The sequence below is a fragment of the Ambystoma mexicanum genome, chromosome 2p, assembly GCF_040938575.1.
Source record: "Ambystoma mexicanum isolate Mex_15411 chromosome 2p, UKY_AmexF1_1, whole genome shotgun sequence".
In the NCBI taxonomy this organism is placed as follows: Eukaryota; Metazoa; Chordata; class Amphibia; order Caudata; family Ambystomatidae; genus Ambystoma; species Ambystoma mexicanum.
Genome location: NC_090923.1, coordinates 313,585,041 through 313,606,602, shown reverse-complemented (window position 1 = coordinate 313,606,602; position 21,562 = coordinate 313,585,041). Strand labels below are relative to the sequence as shown.

At 46.3% G+C, this 21,562-nt stretch overlaps 1 protein-coding gene across 5 annotated transcripts in view; it reads right to left on the bottom strand.

Annotated features, from left to right (window-relative positions):
• Window positions 1–21,562, bottom strand: part of CACNA1D (calcium voltage-gated channel subunit alpha1 D) — a 2,225,258-nt gene that overhangs the window by 434,962 nt on the left and 1,768,734 nt on the right. For all 5 annotated transcript variants that reach the window (XM_069643624.1, XM_069643621.1, XM_069643623.1 and 2 more), the window contains exon 37: window positions 20,338–20,440. In XM_069643624.1, the coding sequence (XP_069499725.1) occupies window positions 20,338–20,440 (103 nt within the window). The remainder of the gene's footprint in view (window positions 1–20,337; window positions 20,441–21,562) is intronic.

Here is a 21,562-nt window from a genome sequence, read left to right as displayed (position 1 = left end):
CAAAGCCCCAACTGCCTCTGGTGAAACGCGCTATAAAGGCTAACGAAGTAACGTGGGAGGACACAGCCCCACTCCAAACGCAGCATTCAGGCTCCCGCATAGCGCAGCTGGCTGGGACGGATACACCAGTACCTGATAGAACCGGTGACTTCAAAGTCACATTGCTGAATTGAGGCCGGATACGCAAATAAGGTCGTAAGATGTCAGTGAAAGGGCTAACGACCAAAAGTAAACAATCAACGATGGAGACCTTTGCGAAGACACAGCGACCCTCTTTGACCCTGACACAAACCACGGGGGCAGACTCCGGGGATGGAGCCCCGGAAGGAGCAAACCAACAGGTCCTAGTGGCCATAACAGAATTAAGCACCCAATGGGGCACAGCAATGGTGGACTTACGTAGAGCCCTCGAGAATAAAATGGACGCAGTAGGAATTGAAGTCACCCTGCTAAGACAAGATGTTAGAGCGCTGGCGGAAATAACAAGTGGCCTAGAAAGCGCACTGAAGACTAACACAGAGGTTAGCACGAATAACGCAAAAGAGGTCCATGTGCTCAAACAACAGGTGGCTAATCTTGAAAATCGAGTGGAGGAGGCGGAAGGACGGGCGAGGCGAAACAACATCAGAGTGGTCGGCCTGCTGGAGGGAGAAGAATGCCAGGACCCCACAAATTATGTGGAGAACATGATCCTGCAAGAGATAGGGGCGGATAAGCTTTCACAGGGGTTTGTGGTGGAACGTGCACATCGAGCTCCGATAAGGAAACCGCGGCCTGGGTCCCCACCACGGCCGATAATTGTGAAAATTCTGAACTATAGAGACAGGGAGAAGATCCTGGAGTATTTTCGCAAGGGTGGAACAATAGAAAGGGCTTCTGCTAACATCACTGCTTACCCTGACTATACCATGCTGGTGCAGAAACAGAGGTACAGTTATGTGGCGATTAAAAGAAGATTGCGTGCAGCTGACATCAGGTACATGCTGTTGTACCCCGCGAGGCTGAAGGTCTTGCATAAAGGCAGAGCGCTCTTTTTTGACACCCCGGAAGATGTGTCATCTTGGCTGGACTTGCAGGGCTGCCCAGAACAGAATGCGGAGCAAGACCGCCAAAGGCACGACGAGGGGCGAGAAAACATCAGGTCCAGTGTGGGGATAAGTGGGAGAGGGGAGCCCTAGTACTAATCTTGGGAACATGTGTTTGACAATAGGTAGCTTTTGGACTTCGCTGCCAAATTGGACTGGAATACAGTATACTAATTGCACAAGTGAGCTGGGTAGCGCCATGTGCAGTAAATCTAGGACAACTAGGAGCAGCAGAATTGAGACCTATCTTTACCCCCCAAAGTTAGTAGTAAGGCAGCCATTAGGGCGCCTTTACCCTGCTGAGCCGCGTGCACAGGTTTGCTGGACCGGGCTAGATGCGGGGGTGCCTGAGATCCAGGGATGGAGCTGGGCAATTGTTGGGGTGGAAGTTGGGGAAGGGTAGGGAGGTGGGAGGGAGAACGGGTGGGTGTTTGTAGTTAAGGGGAGTTTGAACTGGGGAACGAGCCTATATAGACAAGAATGGGAAAGGAAACTGATCTGCACTGAAGGGCGTGAGAGGGAATTCAGACAAGCCATGGGGGACCTTAAAATAATTACTTGGAATGTCAGGGGCCTTAATAGTTATCTAAAAAGGAATAAGGTTAAGCTGTACCTGCGCAGACAAAAGATAGATATTGCATTGCTGCAGGAGACTCACCTGACTCGTAAGAAGCTGGGAACGGTGGTCAACAAATGGAAAGGGGTTGTGGCGGGCTCGACATACTCTGCCTATGCTAGAGGAGTGCTTATCTGGGTGGCGCCGCATGTCCCATTTCATCTGTTGCAGGAAGTTGCGGAAGCAGACGGGAGAATGGTCATGCTAAGAGGACTGGTGGAGAACAGGGAGTTATGTATTGTGAACACCTATGCCCCTAACCAGAATACTGCAACCTATTTCAGGACCCTGAATACTAATCTTAGCATGTGTATGGGGAGTGCGGTGATGTGGGGTGGGGATTTTAACTGTGTACTAAACCCTAGAGTGGACAGATCAGATCACAAGTGTAATAGACCCGCCCCGGCGGCCAAGGCGCTGCAGACGCTACTAGACGATTTTGGGCTGGCAGATGTGTGGAGAGCAAAACACCCCCAGGAAAGGCAGTACTCGCACTACTCTGCCCCGCAACAGTTACATACGAGGCTGGACTATGTTTTTGCCTCGTCGGAAATAATGATTGAGACAGTGCAGGCAGAATATAAGGCGAGGGTCCTGTCAGACCACTCGCCCCTGGTTATTGGCTGGCAATACTGCCCCCCAAGAGTGCGAATCCCGACATGGCGTCTTCGGGCAGAGGCGCTTAAAGATCCCCTGTTTAGGGAAGATATAAGGGAGGAGATAATAAACTACTTTGAAGTGAATACGGGTAGCGTGGACTCAGCGAGCACGCTATGGGAAGCCTTCCAAGGTGGTGATACGGGGAGTTGCTATAGCGAAATCTAAAAGCCTGCAGGGAGGAATCCTGGCCGATCTACAGGAAGCAGAAAGAGAATTGGAAAAGGCGTTAGAAGGGGGGATGATATTGGAAGAGACATGGAGCTAATACTTAAACTGCAACAGACATGTGCGGAACATTGGGATAGACTGAGTAATCTCAATTATAAAAAATATGGGGAGAGACAGCATGCGGGAGGAGATAAAACAGGTAGGCTCTTGGCATGGTTATATAACAGTGAGATCCCTAGACCCACCATTAGGACCATAACAAGAGATGGTAGCGTAGCTGACACCCAAGAGGGAGTGAATCAAGAGTTTGCAAATTACTACAAGGAACTATATGGGGATGGGGAGGGAGGCAGCCATGAGGAAATAACAGATACATTAGAAGATATAGGTTTGCCTAAAGTAAGTGCAGAAGAAAAGGAGGAGCTGGATGCACCGATTACCTTGGAGGAGTTAGAGGAAGTGGTGAGGCAGCTACCCACTTGTAAGACTCCGGGGGCGGACGGATTTCCGAGTGAGTTTTATAAAGTCTATAAAGCAGAAGTGCTCCCCCCGATGTTGGATATGCTTAATGAAGCGTTTGAGACAGGACGGCTGCCAGAATCACTTAGAGAAGCAATCATAAGCTTCCTAAACCCAATAAGCCTGGACATAGCTGTGGCTCCTATAGACCACTGTCAATGCTGAACCAGGACAGCAAGATACTGACGGCTGTCTTGGCAAGCAGATTGCCAAGAGTCATTGACAAACTAATACACCCCGACCAGACGGGCTATGTCCCAAATAGGAATATAACTCATAATCATAGACGGCTACACCGGGTGGTTGAATGGGGGTGTGAGAATGAGGGTGAAATGGCAATAGTGTCCATGGACGCTGTCAAGGCCTTTGATTCTGTTAAGTGGCCATGGCTGTTGGCAGCCTTGGCGGGTTATGGTATGGGGCCTGGATACATACGATGGGCAAAGATGCTATACAGTGAACAGCTGGCTAGAGTCAAAACAGGTGCAGTGATTTCTGAGAGATGGCAGTTAGGTAGAGGTACCAGACAGGGGTGCCCATGGTCCCCTATGTTGTACATATTGGCTCTAGAACCTTTGGCGATATACCTCAGACAACAGTATGATCCTGTAGGCATCGAGGTGGGAGGGGAGCGACACTTAATCTCCTTGTATGCGGACGATTTGCTGCTGTACCTGAGGTACCCGGAGGAGAATCTTCAGTACATCCTGGAAGTTATGGAGAGGTACGCTGAGCTGTCCGGCATAGCGGTGAATCCTCAGAAGTCCACTATCTTTCCGCTAGGCAGTTATAAGGGGATCCCTGTCGGACGGCTGCCGGTGCTGCAAGCTCTGTGGGCTGCTGATACTTTTCGGTACCTGGGGATAGACGTGTGCCACACAGTAGAAAAGGAACATAGACATAATACCGAGGTAGCCATAGTGAAAATTGAAAAGAGTATGACAATTTGGGTGAAGTTGCCTCTAGCAATGATGGGGCGAGGAACGATGCTCAAGATGGTGGTTTTACCCAGACTCCTACACTATTTCGGAAACATCCCGTACCTAATACCTAAAAAGTTCTTCAACAAGTTGAATGGCATGTGCAGGGATTTCTAGTGGCAGGGCACCAGAAATAGGGTGGCACTGTGGAAATTGCAGAACTTCTATGAAAAAGGGGGAATAAAACTGCCTAATTATGAGGTTTATTACGTAGCGGCCCAACTGCAATATGTTGCAAAATGGCTCTCAGACGAAGCGACCCCGGAATCCAGGTTGTTCAGAGCAGATTGTGCCCCATTTTAATTAAAAGTGATGATTTGGCTGCCCAAGATAGAAATGAAAGTACGCCCTAAGATGATGGTGCTTGGGCGGAGGATATGGCGCCGTGCATGCCAGTTGATGGAAAACCCAGTCCTGTGCTCCCCGCAGATACCGCTGGTTGCACTGGCTGGGACAGACAGGCAGCTACGGATTACAATCAGAAAACACTGTGAATCGGTGGGGTTGGTGACTATGGGAGATGTCTGGCGGGAGGGGGGCATTATCACAACTTTTGGAGAGCTAGGTGAGGAAGTGGGGTTACACGTGGGCCAATATATCACATATCATAAAATAGTGCAGAAGATTAAGGAAACTTGGCCTGAAACAATATTGGAGGAATGGCCGGATGTCATTATAGACACGATATACGATATAGCGGAAGGAGGGCATGAGATCTCTAGATTGTACGAAATTATGATGTTTAAAGTGGAGAAAGAACTAACACTGACTGGACTGGGAAGCAGAGGTGGGAGCCCCGATAGAGGATGGGATGTGGGAACGTGCCCTGGGGTACCATAAAAGGGTGTCAAGAAACGCTAGATTAAAACAAATACAATTGTATATTACGCACAGGGCATCCATGACGCCCCTGAGGATATCGAGGTTTGAGAAGGCTGGCAGACAAGCATGTCCCAAATGCGACAAAGAGCAAGCCGATATGGTACATATGTTCTGGTCCTGCCCGGTGATTGAGCGCTTCTGGCGCGAAGTAGCTGGGAAACTAGCGGATAAGGGGATCACTATAGTTATAGACTCAGCCTGGGCCTGCTTACTGGGAGGGTTCCCCAGATCGTAGAAACTTAAGCATGTCAATAAACTGAAAGATCTAGCATATGTGCTTGCAAAAAGGAGAATTGCCATGGGATGGAAGACGTGTCATAGGCCACGAGTTGAGATTTGGTGGAAGGATCTGCAGAAATGGGCAGAGGCGGAGACTATGGTATGGCAGGAGGCAAGTAATGCAGGGGGAGAGGATGAGATGGGAAACCTGATGGCATGGAAATTGTTGGTAGCTGAACTGTTTGGAACGATACAAGACTTGATAGAATCTATTGAAAGTGAGACCCCACCACGCGGTGCAGATGCAAAGTGAGCGGAATAAATAGGCTTGGGAGGGAGGGTGGGATAAGGGCAGCAGTGACTAGAGTGGCATAATCAACAATGTTGAAACAGTTATTAATATTTGCACTGCAAATTTTGTTTGTTTTGGTTTGTTTGTTTGAATACATAATAAAAATTGTTTAAAAAAAAATAATACATACAGGGCAGATCTTACTACACAATTCCAAGTTGAACACGATTAAGCACAGATGGCCGGCCAATGGGGGTGGGTGGAAGAAATGAGCAGCGAAGAAATAGAAACAATAATAAATATCTCAGAGGGGGGGCACACCATATCGAGACTATACAACATGCTGATAGGACACCACTCCAGGGGGGCATGAAAAGCAAACTGAGATGGGAGGCAGAACTTGGGAAGCCCTTTGGCAATAAGGATTGGTGCAAGGTGGTTGAATACCATAAGCAAGTCTCGAGGAACGCAGGGAGATTGCAAGCAAGGTTGCCAAGGGAGGCATACATTTAGATAACCAAACCCCGGGGGCATGCATGCTGGGTCTTTTCAATAATGGACAATGGCAGAAACGGGAGTGTGGACACAGGCGATCAAAGAGCAAAAACTAGTCTCAGGGGAATATATGCTGCAGTGGACTGCCCTTACACTCACTCTATTTAACCAAACCAGTAGAGAAAGGGGAGTGTAAAGAATGCTGGGAGGTAACATCAGTGAAGAGGTAGGCGAGACAAAGGGATGTTAGGATAAAGAATTACATCAAGGCTTGGTATAGGGCTGTGGAGAAGCGTGGGGGATAGTTGAGTTGGAAAAGTTGTAAATGCATGAGTACAAAGTAAAATTCATATGTTTATAAGTTTAACCTGTGAACTGTAATATAAAAGACAAAGAAATACATTTTTTTTTTAAAGTTCTTCTTACTTCAAACGTCTTTTCCATGGCATTTGACAAAGTTCCCACAAAACAAAAGAAAAATCTTTATATTCAAGCTGCATTATCTTAATCTCACTTATTCTTGGAGACCAAACACTTCCACAATTCATTTGGATTCACAACAATGATTTTGTCAAGAGGGTTTTTAGCACAGCTCATCAAACACAACAGCAGCCATGCCGATTTCTTTCCTTCAGGCAGTACTTTAATGTCTTCTTCCTGGTTCACTAACCTCCCAGTACTACCACTAACAATCCCTAGCCTGGTATGGCACAAGCCAGGATATAGCTCCTAACACTACTACAAGTATTATGTGGTAAGGCTTTCTTCACACGCTAAGAACAGTTCTTTACTTTCAACAACATCAAGATTCACAGTTTCTTCTGTGAGGACACCCTAGACATTGGTGCTGTTTATTCCACTGGTTTATTTGACACAGGTAATGCAGATTATATTCCTCTCCTCCTTGATACTTCTTACAAGGAAGGTTTTGCTCCTGCCACTCCTTATTTCTCAACTCCACATCAAACAACTGTTGACAATGGGCCTCATTATAAGTTTGCCGGTCCAGCAACTACGGTACCAGTAAGCTTGCTGGTACCGTAGTTACCGGACCGGCAAACTACGAGTTCTTCACGCGGGTGCCTTTTCGCCCGACAGGTCTGACCTGGGGGGCGGACCGGCACCCGTGAGCAGACCATGTCAGATGCACCGGCACCATTCACGAATGGTGCCGGTGCATCCAGCCTCCTCATTCCCATTGAGTCCAATGGGACTCAATGGGAATGGGGAGTACTTTTTTCTAGTGCCCGGGAATGGGCAATTACCGGGTACGGCGGGGACGTAATGACCCGGTAATTCGTATTTGTATTTATTTTGTTTAATTAGCACTTTACGCCAAAACGCTGAACATTATAACAACTTGATACATATAACATATAACAATATAACGGTAGAAGCAAGTTACAAATTATGAATCAGTCCAACAAAACAGTAAGAAGAGCAATTAAACTGGGGGGAATAGGGTGAGTAGTGCAGTAGGACTGTGAGGGGAGTGAGGAGGAGAAGGAGGAGGGAAGTCAGAAGGGGAAAGGGTGAGAGTGGGGTGGAGGGAGATGATCAAAGGGAAAAGGATAAAGGAAGGAGGGAAAGCTAGAAGGGGAAGGGGTTTCAAGGGGGGAATGGAGAAGGAGAGATTTAAGAGAAGTGCGGAATGAGGAGAAGGTAGGAATGGAGCGGATTGAGAGAGGTAAGGAGTTCCAGTGTAGGGGGGCTAGGAGCTGGAAGGAGCGGAAACAGGAGGGGGCACAAGGGGACGGAGGAACAGTGAGAAGGAAGTGGTCAGCAGAGCGAAGGGAGCGGGAAGGAGCGTAGAAGGAGAGGAGGGAGGAGAGATAAGGGGGAGCAAGACCATGGAGAGATTTAAAGACTAGGCAGAGAAAGTTAAATTTAAGTTGGGAGTGAAAAGGAAGCCAGCCAAGGGAGGAGAGGGAAGCAGAAATGGAGTCACGGGAGGTAAGGATACAGAGGGTACGGACGGCAGAATGGTAGATAGATTTGAGGGGGGTGAGGTGAGAAGCAGGTAGTCCAAAGAGTAAGGAGGATCAGTAGAAGAGGCGAGAGAAGATAAGGGAAGAGATTAAGAGTTTAGTAGCATGGAAAATGAGAGAGGGGAGGACTTTGCGAATATTGAAGAGGTGGTAGCGACAGGCATGAGAAGTGAGAGAGATATGGTGGGAGAAAGAGAGAGAGGAGTCAAAGTGAATGCCTAGGTTGCGAGCATGGGCAGAGATAGGGAGATTAGTAGGAGGAAAGTGAATGAAAGGTGGAGGAGAGGGAGGGGGAAGAGAGTTGGATGGGAAGAATATGACTTCAGTCTTGTCAGTGTTGTGGGAGAGAAAGCGGGAAGACATCCAGTTCTTTATGGCAGTAAGACAGGAAGAGAGTTTCAGGTGGAGGTCGGTAGAGAAGGAAGAGAAGGAAAGGAAGAGATGAGTATCGTTGGCATAGAAATGGTGGGAAATGCCGAACGAGGAGATAACAGGGGAAAGGAGGGAGGTGTATAGTGAGAAAAGGAAAGGGCCAAGCACCGAACCTTACGGTACGCCGTACTCCAGAGGCTGGGTTGGAGAGGATCGGCCTCCCCAGGAAACAGTAAAAGAGCGGGAGGAGAGGTAGGAGGATAGCCAGTTGAGAACAGAGCCTGTGAATCCAAAGGAAGAAAGAGTGTTGAGAAGAAGGGGGTGATCGACAGTGTCGAAGGCAGCAGAGAGGTCAAGAAGAATAAGGACAGAGGATTGCTTAGTGTGTCGATGAGGAGGGAGTTAAGGATGTAGGTAAGGGCAGTTTCAGGAGAGTGTTTAGGACGGAAGCCAGATTGAGAGGGGGGTAGGAGAGAGAGATTGGTGACAAAGGAAGAGAGCTGAGAGTAGGCGAGGCGCTCGAGAAGCTCAGAGAGGAAAGGGAGAAGAGAGATAGGACAGAAGTTAGAGGTGAGAAGGGGATCAGCAGAGGATTTCTTCAAAATTGGGATGATAGTGGCGTGCTTGAAAGCAGAGGGGAGGCAGGTGTTGAAGAATGAGGTTAAGTAGGGAATAAGAAGAGGGTAGATCTTAGGGATAAGGGAAGGGAGAGGGTCGGTAGGAGCAGACGTGGGGTGGGCTTTGGAGAGGTGGGTGGAGACGTCAGAAGGGGAGACAGGCGAGAAGTCGGATATGCAGGATGAGGGGGAGGTGGGAGAAGGAGAAGAGGGGGAATAAGAGGAGCAGTTGATTTTTTGCAGAAGGGCAAGAATCTTGGAGGAGAAGAAGTTAGCGAAGTCAGAGGGAGAAAGGGTAGAAGAGGTAGAGAGATCAGAGGTAGGAGGGGAGAGAAGTTGAGAGAGAGTTTGGAAGATGCGGCGAGGGTGGGAGGCTTGGGAGTGGAGAAGGTTAGAGTAGAAGGAGCGTTTAGCCGAGGCAAGACAAGAGTCGTACAGAGAGTCATAAGAGAAATAAGAGGTTTGGTTGGAAAGCGTAGGAGATTTGAGCCAGAGTCTCTCAAGATGTCGGAGAAGACGCTGCATGAAGAGAAGTTGAGGAGAGAGCCACGGTTGAGAGGGTTTCCGGGTTGGACGGAAGAAGGAAAAGGGGTAAAGTAAATCAAGGGAGGAAGAGATAGAAGAGGAAAGAGTGGATAGTCTATCATTGGCTGACAGTGAAGAGCAGTCTTGGAGGGAGGGGAGAGAAGAAGAGCAAGCGTCGAGGAAGAGGGAGGGATCAAAGTTGCGAAGGTCACGCCGTGAAAAGATGGACGGAGAGGGCATAGTAGAGGAAGGATGTGGAAGGGGAGTAAGGGAGGAGGAGAGTAATGCATGATCAGAGAGAGAGATAGGAAGAGTAGAGACAGGGGAAGAGGGGTAGGAAGAGTTGAATATGAGGTCTAGAGTGGAGCCAGAGGAATGAGTAGGAAAAGAGGGGAAAGGAGGTAGGAGTCAAGGATGGAGAAAAGGGGTGAGGAATGAGGGGAGAATGGAGGTGAAGATTAAAGTCGCTGAGTACAGTTAGAGGAAAGGGGGAGGGAGAGATGAGCGAAAGGAGGTGATCGAGGTCTTCATAGAAAGAAGAGAGAGGGCCAGGTGGTCGATAGATGATTAGAAAGGAGATGGGGTGAGGAGAGGAGAAAGATTTGTAAAGAAATTCGAAGGAAGGAAAGGAAGGAAGAGATGGTGGCTAGGTAGAGGAAAGGTATTTAGGGTGGAAGAAGAGGCCAATACCTCTGCCACGGCCAGCAGCATGAGAGATATGAGAGAAGGAGGATGAGGAGGTGGTTAGGGAGGCAGGGACAGTAGTGTTGTGGGGGGGATCCAGGTTTCAGTTAGACATAGGAAATGAAGGTTGAGATGAAAGAACATGTCTAAAACGGCTGCAGTCTTGTTACAGATGGATCTGGCGTTCCAGAGAGCAATGTTCATGTGGCTGGAGGGATGAGCAGTGGGGGGGTACAGAAGATTAGGACAGTGAGAGAGGGTAGGTGTAGGGCAGGAAGAGGGGACTGGGCATGAGGAGGCGGAAAAAGGAGAGTAGGAGAGAAAGGGGAAGGTTGGTTGGTCCCAAGCTGGGAAGGGGCTCAGCTGCAGAGACTGTATGGCAGGTGGTAGGCGAGGAGATGTAGGGCAAGAGCTGGAGCAGTTTGCGTATGCCTGGTGAACCCGGTAAGAGTGGGTGGGGGTTCGGCAGCAGGGGCTGTGTGGTAGGGGTAAGGGAGGAGTTAGGCAGGGCAGGATTTGGGGCAGTGAATGTGGTATTGAATGGTCACGTTTTGATGAGGAAGCGGGAGGAGGCCCAGCAGTAGGGACTGTGCGGGAGGTGGATGGCAAGTGATTGGCAAGTCGGCAGGTTGCCAACTGGTTGCAAGTGCCCAGTGGATGGCAAGGTTGGGGGTGGTTGGCAAGGTCCTCAACAACACGGCTGAATCCGCGCTGGTAAGGAAGCCCAGCTGCAGTATCAGTACGGCGGGGGGCAGGCACAGAGTCGGGCAGGGCCCAAACAGGAGACCTGGGTCGAACCCGCACCGATGGGGAAGCGGGATGAGGTCCAGCTGCTGTCCCGACCCAGGACCAGGTTGGTGGAGAGGGTCGACAGGCGTCTCAGTCCGCGGAGGAGGGCAGGAAGCTTCAGCGCAGTCCAGAGTGCCCCGACCCAGGACCAGGACCAGGATGGTGGAGAGGGTCCACGGGCGTCTCAGTCCGTGGAGGAGGGCAGAAAGCTTCAGCACAGTCCAGAGTGCCCGCCCCAGCGACCAAGCAGGAAGAGGCCGCACTGGGGGCTGAGTAGGGAACAGCCGAAGGGGGTGGGGGGGCAGCACCGCAGAGGAGGGCCGGAAGACCCAGCAGTCAGGAGAGCATAAGCAGGCGGCTGAGCAGGAGGGGCCGCACTGGGGGGCCAAGCTGGGAATGGCTGGGAATTGCCCATCCCAGGGTGCCGGAAAAAAAATATTAACGGCGGCAGCTGTGCCGGTACCAGCACGGCTACCGCCGGTCTCATAATGAGGCTCAATGTCTCTTTATCGGGAAATGCTAGTTGGTATACGGCTTAACTCTTGCCTCCTCACTTTGGGAATAATAGTTACAATTGCTTTGCAATATTGTTCTCTTGTTATTTTGCCAATGTGAGCTGTATGGTTTCTGAAGTATTGCCCCCTCTTTACTTTTGGCAATGGTGTTTATTGCGTTCCTTCAGTATTGCCCTCTCTTTACTTTGGCAATGCAGTTATTTATCTTGTTTCAATATTGCCCCATCTTTATCTTGGCAATAGTAATTATAACATTTATTTTCTGACTATCCTTCAAAGTGAGTATATTGCTTATGTAACCTCCTTCCTCCGGCTCTCCAATGTCATAGGACAGGTTCAAAGGTCATATGTGCATTCCTAACAGCTACTGGTTCACCAAGTCCCTGCAGACAGAGGTATTGTTTTAACTACTGGACCTCTGAACTCAAATGTAATCATTGTTGCCTTATCAGTCTAATAGTAGGTTATTCTCCAAGAATAAGCCATATTTGGATATAGAATGGGGACTGACAGAAGGACACAATTATTAAAATCACCTCAATTCAATATCATGAAATTGTTCGGTGATGTCAAGGCAATGTATATTCCTGGGTAGCCTGTCTATCTCCACTGTTCGCCAGCCACCGGGACTAGATACCTTATAAACAGAGCAACTCTCTTTCACGGGACAGCTTGTCAGTTTACTGCTTCCCGCTCGCGACCTCTACAGTTCAGGTTTTCTACACCAAAGACCCTCACAGGACCGAACTCTGCACCAAAGACAGCAGCAGCTCTGGCATCTTCATTCCTCCGCTTCTGCAACTGCAGCTGGTAACTCCTACTACTAATCCACCTTCTTGTTCTAATGGCCTGCACCCGAGGGAGCCTTATATATTCAAAAGTCCCACTCATGCATAGGTCATTAGAACCACTAGACTGCGCATTGCAGTTTTGGGCATCTGAGCCCTTCAGCCTTACTTAGGGCATTGTGGGACATTAAGTCCCCAATGCTTTGATTACTTTTTACATCACAAATGCAGCCTTTAACTTTATTTAATTTACTCTGTGTATTCAATAGACCTTTAGGGAAGGCCTTTAGATTGGTTAATGATCAGTTTCTGACTTAAGGGGGAATTACATTTATCAGAGAACTTGGTGTAATACTAGGATTCCCATACGGATCACAGTAGTTTTCATAACCAACAAGATGGGTAGTTTTGAGAGGAGAAGCCTTACTCCGATAGCAAGCCATCAAATATTCGGGTATTATGGAAAGCTCCCCCTCTGAAGAAGGTAAATACAGCGTCTCTCTTAGCGCAGCCCTCTTATTCCTTTGGGGCCTTTCTCCTGCCAGGTGATCCTGCCGGCTAATACAACCATAGAGGTTGCCTTCCCCTGGCCACCTGGTAGGAGACTTTAGGCAGGGTTTCTGTGAGGACTATGCATGATTCATCATATGAGGGTGTTGTAAAGGTATTAGCCTACTTGTTCAAAAAACTTTTCCTTTTGATCGAATTCTTTTGATTATTTTCTTAGTCGGAATTCGGTCAAATCTTATTAAATATATATGTGGGGTAAGGGAATAGGGGTGGTTACGGGGGTCTACTCCCGCTTTTCTGACCAAGAACTGACCAAATATAATTTGGTCAAATGTAAAAAGGTCAAATATTTTCTACCTAAACCGTTGTAAACGGGTCATAAACTAACCCAGTCAATCTCCACATAACCAACAACTACATGGGACTTTCCACTTGAGGGAGGATAAATAAAAGCCCTTTCTGGGGATTCCTTGTCCTCCATGGGAGAATGTCAAGTATCAACAAGTGGCTACCAGCAGCAAAGAAGACAATAAGGTTTTAGATAATGCATTGCAAGGTAAATGCTCATGCAGAGGTTGTAGAAAGAAAAGACATGCCTGTTGTAAGAGCCTTCTTTGTGTAACATGCAGGATACCCGTTGTTAACAGAATGAAACCCACTTTAGACTGCCAGGACAACTTGGGACTACACTACCCAGAAGGCCTGAGTGTTCGTGGGCCTTCTGGAGCTTCTGGACCACGCCCAACGTTACGCGCATGTGCGCGCCACGCCTGACAACCCTTGCTTGCGCTACGGAGCATCGGAGAAGTCAAACACAGAACTCGGGAGCTCCTGCAGGCTGCCATCAGCGGGGCCGTTCCCCAGCTTGCGCTTCAACTGCAGGCCCCGCCATCTGAGTCAGATAAGTCCTCTCTCTCATAATCACGGGGCATGGAGGGGAACGTGTAGCGTAGCAGTCACCTCGGGCAAGATTGAACGCGTGTTCGCATAAGCTAAATGACAGTTACCGGAGCACGGTTCACTCCCATAGAGTTATAGGCTATGGTGACAGCGTGGCAGTGACACAAGGTGCAGCATGAGGTTGCACCACGACAGCAGATGATTGTGTATACGGGCGGCCCCTGGCTAATGTTCGTAGTATGTTGTATACACGCTAGCTTGATGCAAAACTCATAGTGTGTTTTCTTTGTAGCGGAGTTCCGCATCGACTCGGAAAGGCATTCCAGGAAACAGCTGATCGTAGCGGAGTTCCGCATCGACTCGGAAAGGCATTCTGGGAAACGGCGGATCGTGGGGGAGAGCCGCACGAACTACGAACAGAGCTAAGTCCAATTTAATGTCATTCTAAAGTATTGTGAATGTTAGAAATGCTATGACCTAGTACAACATGAGGAAATGTTGTTGATGAAGCACAAGGTGACTCCAGGGCGTGAGTAGCTTGGTGCACGAGATCACACCAGGGGTGAAATGCAACATGATGATAATGTTGGGTGTTCATTGCAAGAGACAGCATCTAAGCAGCATTAGGTGTTTTAAGATCTAAAAGCCAGAAACGGCATTGTGGAGAGTGTGAGTGAGTAGATATGTATGGGCGGAGTTAACAGCATCTTCTAAAGGAACCAGTGCAGAATACCTTTCCCTCAATCCCATTCCCATCCATAACCTCACCCTAACCCTCTACCCGGTTACCCTAATTTCCCCCTACCTATCCAACCTGTGGACCCTAACCCTCTTTCCCCGGCGGGTCGTGGTGGCCTGTGGTATTCATACCTTCCCAGGCGACAAGACCCAACGGGGAGGTAGGTGTTCGTGCTACCTCTGCGCAAGACCACAGGAGCAGGACCTGACAGAGAGTCACTCTCAGATGCATCCCGCTGCCCTGTCCCCCAGGGGGTGTCTGGTGCCAAAGGGACAGCTCCCTCTTTGGGAGAAGGGACAAATTCCCTGGATTCCTCACAGGCACCACCTGCATTTCTATTTTATTTAAAAAACAAAGTATTTGAACCAAAACAGTTTGCTTTTTGTCCCACGTGAGGTGTGAGGTTGGATTTTCATCTCTGCGATCATAACATTGGGGTCATCTATCCCTTCCAAGAACTAAACCTAAACAATTGTGTGAACCTGGCTTTGGCATTGGGTTGCTAAACTTTTGTTAAGCTAGTTTCATTTAATGGATTCAAACATTGCTATACTATGAATGATACCAATAAAAATATCTATAGTTACAGGTGTCTGCACTGGGCATAACATAACCCTCACATGCTGGTTTATTAGGTTCAGAAATATTTTTATTTTTAAGAATCAGAATGAGGAGCAAGGCAAAAGGAAATACAAAATAAAGTGGTTGCATTGGCAAAGGTGGGTAGAAAGTTCAAACAGCATGATACAGCAACAAACACAATCCAACATTAAAGAGGCCTTTTTGGCAGTAGACATTCGTACAGTTGTCAAATCTCCAAAAGTAAGACAGGGAAGCAAACACTGCTGGTATCAGTAGACCGTGTCCCTCTTTCTCTGAGAACTCTGCTTTTGCTTCCTTAGTTGGGGGCGGGGGAGCGATGGGGTGAGTGGGCACTGCTTGTTGATTTACAATAAGAATCCTTATGAATATATTTCCGATATGATATGTGGTCCTGTAGGCTACAGACCTCACATGCACTATGAGGTATGATAATATTAGTGGGAGAATGGATCCTAGGTGCAATAACCTAGAAAGTTGGAAGGACCCCTGTGTGTAATTTAAAATAACGTTGCTTGTAATTCCATAAATACAAACATAGGTTCATAGTAGTATTTTTGAACATGTTTTATATAGATTCTTCTTGACAACAATTGTGAAATTCAAAAGAAGTTGTTCATTTCCAGAGACACAGGCAGTTCATGGTTTGTTCAATGCATTTCGGTCTTCAGACCATCTTCAAGTAAATGAGATAATCTCTGTAACTAGATACCTTATTTCTATTTCTATATATGCTTGTCGGTAAATAAAGCTTTTAGGGGGAAAACAATTATTTTCATTTTTTACCCGACTGCAGTGTCATGTTTAAAATAAAATGTCATCTTGGACTTCTAGTAAACTCACAGCTTACTATCTGAAGATCTGGAATCTGTTCCTAAAAAAGCAATGGATGTGCTTCTCGAAATAATAATCAAAGTAAAATGTCCATTTTGAGTTACCTACTAGCTGATCTTGTTTTATCTTAGGTTCTCTCCTGGGTTTGAGCTTTGGAGCCTGTAATAGGGTTGTGTTTGGATTCATTTAAGGTCCACTTATGATAATCTCCCAATTTTTTTAAGTAGTAGAGTTTCTCTAAAAACGCACCAAAGCAGCTGTCAAAGATTTGTGGTCTGAACTTGCAATTGGTGCATAGAAACATCTTATCTTCATGAAACATGAGGAAAGTATCACTGACTGCAAAGGTCTGGATTTGAGCCACTGTCCTTGCTAAAGTGGTGGCTACAAGAAAGGCCAAATTAGTTGAACTCTAAAATAGATATCTTTTTTATAACCCATACTTTTTTGTAATCCTAAGTGTTTTTGCAAATTAAAAGATGTATTTTTAATTTTATGATCCTCTTCAGATCAGGCAGCAATAATGTTTGAGCTCCTTCCTGTGGCATTGCTCTGCTGATAAGTGATCCAGAGACGTCTATTGTGGGTGGAAAAAGATTGAAAACTATTTCACTCCTTTATTTCCCCATTTTTTGTTCGGGGTATTTTTCAATGTTTAGGGTGTAGTTGTGGCTGGTACACTGCTTATCTGTAGAGCTGGGCCACAAGAAAATTTCCTTACTCAAGCTGACAGGATGACTGTACCCTATGGTGAACCTGATGTTCACTGTTGTGTCAAGGAGATTTTCCTCATCTGCAGAACATGTAGTCTGGGTATGCAGAGCATCTTCTGTCACAGTCTTCTACCAAAGTGATGATGCCTCAGCTACAGCAACTTGGAATGTGTTCTGCCCCACTTTTTAAAATAAAACACCAAGGTTGTTCTGCCAGTGAATATTCCAACAATCTTGTCTTTCAGCTGAGTCAGGAACAACCTCATGGCCAAGTGGACTGGCTGAAGTTCCAGGACATGGTGATGTGCAATTGCTTTACTAGGGCCCTTACGGAATATCCATGGCATGCAAGCGTCCTAACGGGCTCTATACCCCTCAATAGAGATATTTGTGACCAGCTTAGAGGTCTGAGACAAGCCCCCTGCCAATAGATTTCATTTGGGGCTCAAACAGGAGAGGTTTTATCAGAATTCCACTGGTAAATTGAAGCATTCATCCCAACTGCCTGGTATTTACTGCCACCTGGCCTCTAAGTACTCTTTTCGAGACCTACAGTTTCAGGTCAAAGGGATGAAGGAGAAGAGCATGATTAGCTTGGATTTCAAGCTGCTGACTGATGTTACTTGTTTGTTGGCTAGGTTTGTTTCATGTGAGACATTGAAGTGAACCCAGTGATTCGAAGACTGCACTCATGCGAACGTCAAGTTAGAGCCCCCAGGAAGAGGAGGTAATGGGAAGGTTGCAATGATTATATTCCAGGGCTGGTGGAGAACTCAAGGAAGTTTGCATGTTGATCATCGTTTGCATAGAAGAGTGTACTTGATGCTTGTAAAGGTTGCATACCAACCCGTCATTAAGGTAAGAATAAAAGTGATGACCAATCCTTTTCAAATGGGCTGACTCGAGGCCAAATGGTATTAACACAAACGGGTAGTTTGTGGATGGCAAACTGAAGGAAGTATTTATGGTTGCGGCAGATAGCTTTGTGGAAGTAGGCATCCATTATATTTAGGGAGACCAAAGTGTTACTGTCCTGTAGCTGGGTAATATCCTCAATAAAGTCACTATCTGAGGAAACCGAGGTCTAGTATGGTCCTTCTGCCATTTCTTTTAAGATAGAAATAACCATGAGCATACGTCTTGATTTGCTTGGGTTGAAAGAACCCATTGTATAGCTAGCTTGAGTAACTAGATCACTTCTTCCTTGAGTTTATCTATGTTTCTTAGCCTGCAACCAGTGGAAGTTGTGTACATTTTTATCCAGATATGGCCATATTTTAGTATTGTGAGCATCCAATGCTCTGACATTATTTGGTCCCAGTGATGGAGGTAGTGAGACAAACTCCTGTACACTGTTTGAGGGAGGCATACTGTGTACTTGGATGCTTGTCTGGGTTGGCCCTCTCTACTTGGTGGATCAATGGTACGTGACCTGTATTATTGCCCTACGTCAAGGGAGGATCATCTATAAGAGTAGGAATGATAAAAGGCTCTCAACGGGACATCTGAGCCAGTGTATCACCCCCTGGAGCCTAAAAAAGAATGCTAGAGGCAATGTTGCAACGAAGATAATTTTGTAGCTATGACGCATCCTGCATTAGTTAAATAGTTTGGGGAAGAGAAGGCTGGCTTTCAAAATCTGTTCAACCTCTTGTTTACCATTAATGACTATCTGTTCAAAAGGTGTTCACATGTCTGGAGTTTTGCATTTTGCTATCTCTTTTGTTTTATCTTGCAGGGGATGTATATATATCTAGCTAGGCTGAACAAAGTGATATCTATGAATTGAGCCAGGCCTTCTGATGTGAAGGCCTTCCTGCACAAGTTGTCAATAGTTTTTGAAGGCTGTCGGATAGGAGCCAACCAACGGTAGGCTGAACCACCAGACTCTCAACCTGATCCTTGGTGCTAGGCAATGATTGAATGACAACTTCTTAGATATAGCTAGAACAGAGGAAGGAGTCTTCCTGAGTGAGTGGGTTAGTATGGGCCTCAATTACTGGGTACAAAGTTGCTAAAGCGGAGATTCCTGCTCTAAAATGTCCATACATCATACATCTTCTCTGTCACAGGTGCATCAAGTCTAATGGAACCCACTGTCCTGTCACAAGATTGTAGAAGGGGCCCAATTTGGGCCCAATTTACCTAACACAGGGGGAATTCCCAAAGGTTTAGTCTCAGGTGAAGTGTTGAGGCAGCTGGCCTCACGGAAATCAGATACAAAGATGATGTTCTTGTGAAGACCCCTGGAAAACTCTTCAGGGAGATCCTGTCCATCAATATCATGTCCCATACTTTTTCTAAACCAAGGCCATGATTGCATCTTTGCAAAATATATTCTCAAAACTGGCCAAGGAGACCTTCCTAGGAGCAAGAATGAAAATGGTAGCTCTTGGGTCAAGCAATGGAGAGAGAGGGCCATCAAGTGGAGCCTCGGGGTGCAGAGAAGGCTAGCCAGGCAGTGGAGCCAGAGCAGCCACAATCAGCATCAAACGCAATGGTGCAGTAGGCTTGAAGGAGCACTATGGCTTCCCTGTTGGAGGTTATATATATGGCACCAGGCCTGGATTTACAGGGTTTAGTATCATACTTTACTCCGGCAATCACGCAGACACAGTGGCAGTGCTGAGTAGCACAACATTCAGTAATGAGGAATCTGTGGGGGGGAAGGTATTCATTAGAAATCGCAATTGAATGTATACGTTCAAGTAGTGGGAAAGCCGGTGTACTAGGCTTCAATGTATCATTTTTTTGATGAGATATTTTGAGCCTGCATACCTTGCCATGAAGGCATATTGAGAACAAAAACAGACATTTCATTTGACCATAACCCACAGCCTTCTAGGGCTAAAAGGAATAAGTCTAATACTCAGAAAAATAAGTAATCAGTGAATCATGGTGGGGTGGCCTTTGGGTACTATGACCTCTCCACCTTAAAATTATACAACATACTACACAATCCCAGAAACATCTCTCACAACCTAGCTCTATAAACCACAAATGTTCTATTAGCCTTCCCCTTGCGATGGACAGTGTTATGTTGCCCTGTGGGGCTAAGAATGCACATCAACAATTCAATCTAAGAAATAATAAAATAAGGAATCAGTCTCCGAGATTTAGGCCTTGAAGGCACCTAAAGGTTGCTTTAGGGTTGACCATTCCTGGGAGTATTGAAGTCTGGCTGCTGAGTGTTTTCCCTATCGGTTACGTTTGGCCAGAAAGTAGACCTTACTGCACCTGGGTTCCTGGGGAAAAGGAGACATCTATTTACCTTTTACTTCCAATTAATGGGACGTTCCAAGGATTACAAGTGCAAAGTTCTTAAAAGTCCGATCAGAATTAGAATGGAAATCCTGAAATTACAGAAATCGGGGTGATAATGTGAGGAAGGCGAATGGACCAAGAAGGGACCAAGGTACTGAAGTAAATATATTCCTCTAATAGAGTGATAGAACTCCCTGGTGAAGGAACCAATGGGCATTTCTGGGCACGGTTCAGTGCCTAGACTGGGAACTTCAAAGAGATGGAATTTGTACTGTTCAAAAGTAAGCTCTGCTTCCCTCCAGTGTTGTGGGGACAGTCGAAAGGCGTGGAGTAATGAAGTGGTGTCACACTGGAGTAATCTCAAATGTCTATTAGAACTTCCTCAATGTTCTGTTGTGACAATAATCAAAAGAAAATATGAACAAATCAAAAACTGAACAATGCAATGGCTTTATTGAATACAGCAAACATATCAAACAATTTCAGTTATCATAAAATAATGCATAAAAAGGTACACAACCAAAAATTACATGACAGCATTTCTATGGGTAACTAACAACCACAACGTTACAATGTACAGTACCTTCAGTTTTGATCTTCAGAGCTGTCCTAACCAGAGCAAATAATGTGGCATTAAACATTACTGTTCCATCACTGTTTAAAGGCATGTTCATGGCTACCAGCCTCTGCAAAGGAAAACCAAAACACTCAGTTCATATCGTTTTCAGAACAAATGCTCAATGGATGTCAGGAAATGGGCTTTAAACAGTGTGTCAATAATCACAAATTGTGCAATGGATCAATGAAAGTCTTTAATGTAATGAGTTACTTCTCTCACATTCAGGTCTTGCTGCCTTGCTTTCCTTTCCAATACAAATGCATTTCAAGAAACATGTATAGCATACATAAGTACTGATTAAAAACGTTACTGATAAAGGTATATGTAGCGATGGGCATAATGCAATAAGCATTTTTCAACCGCACATGTAGGCCTTTAGCATGTGTGCATATAATATTTATATATCCTGTTCTGCTTCCAGGAATAACATTGTACGATAAACATGGCATAGATTACACTGCATCTTTTTAAGAAAAAATACCTGCCTACGGTATGTATAGCAAGAGCAGAATACTTGATGAGCAAGGTAAATACAATGTCCAATAGAACTACATACTTATTTTGTCTCAGCAGAAGCTGGATTATGAAAGGCCCTGGTGAGTGATTGGTGGTGCACACACAGGGGTAAGCGAGAGGAGAACATCTTAATATTCTGAGATCTGTGGCCAGCCATTCAGCAGGTAAAAAGCAAAGCACAATGTGAATGATTGGCAGTAAACCGGCCACTCTATCACTGTGAGCATATCTTACATCTGCACCTACACACTATGTGGCAACAACTAGCAATTAAATGCATGTGCGAGTAAACCCGCCCCAAAGGATGTACAACCCCCTCAACTAAGCGGTTCAATCTGTGAATTCAGCCCCTTCCAAGAGGATCCTTCGGACCATGGTTGCCACTACCCTAAGGGCATCCCTAGAGTGTGCATTGAATTTGCACCACCTCCTGTGTGCTGACATTAGGTGTGTTATCCTAGGGCCTCATAGCAAATGCCCTCTATGTTACTATGTTCACGTATGTGATGGGGATAATATGACCAGACAAACACAAAATGTAACTTTAAGATGTTACGCCGATGACACACACAGCTATAACTCAAGATTGACTCCATTGAGGACATCACGGGCTCAAAACCTACCTCTTGCTGATCCAGTCTTGTATGTCCAGTGTATACTTTACGCTCAACCC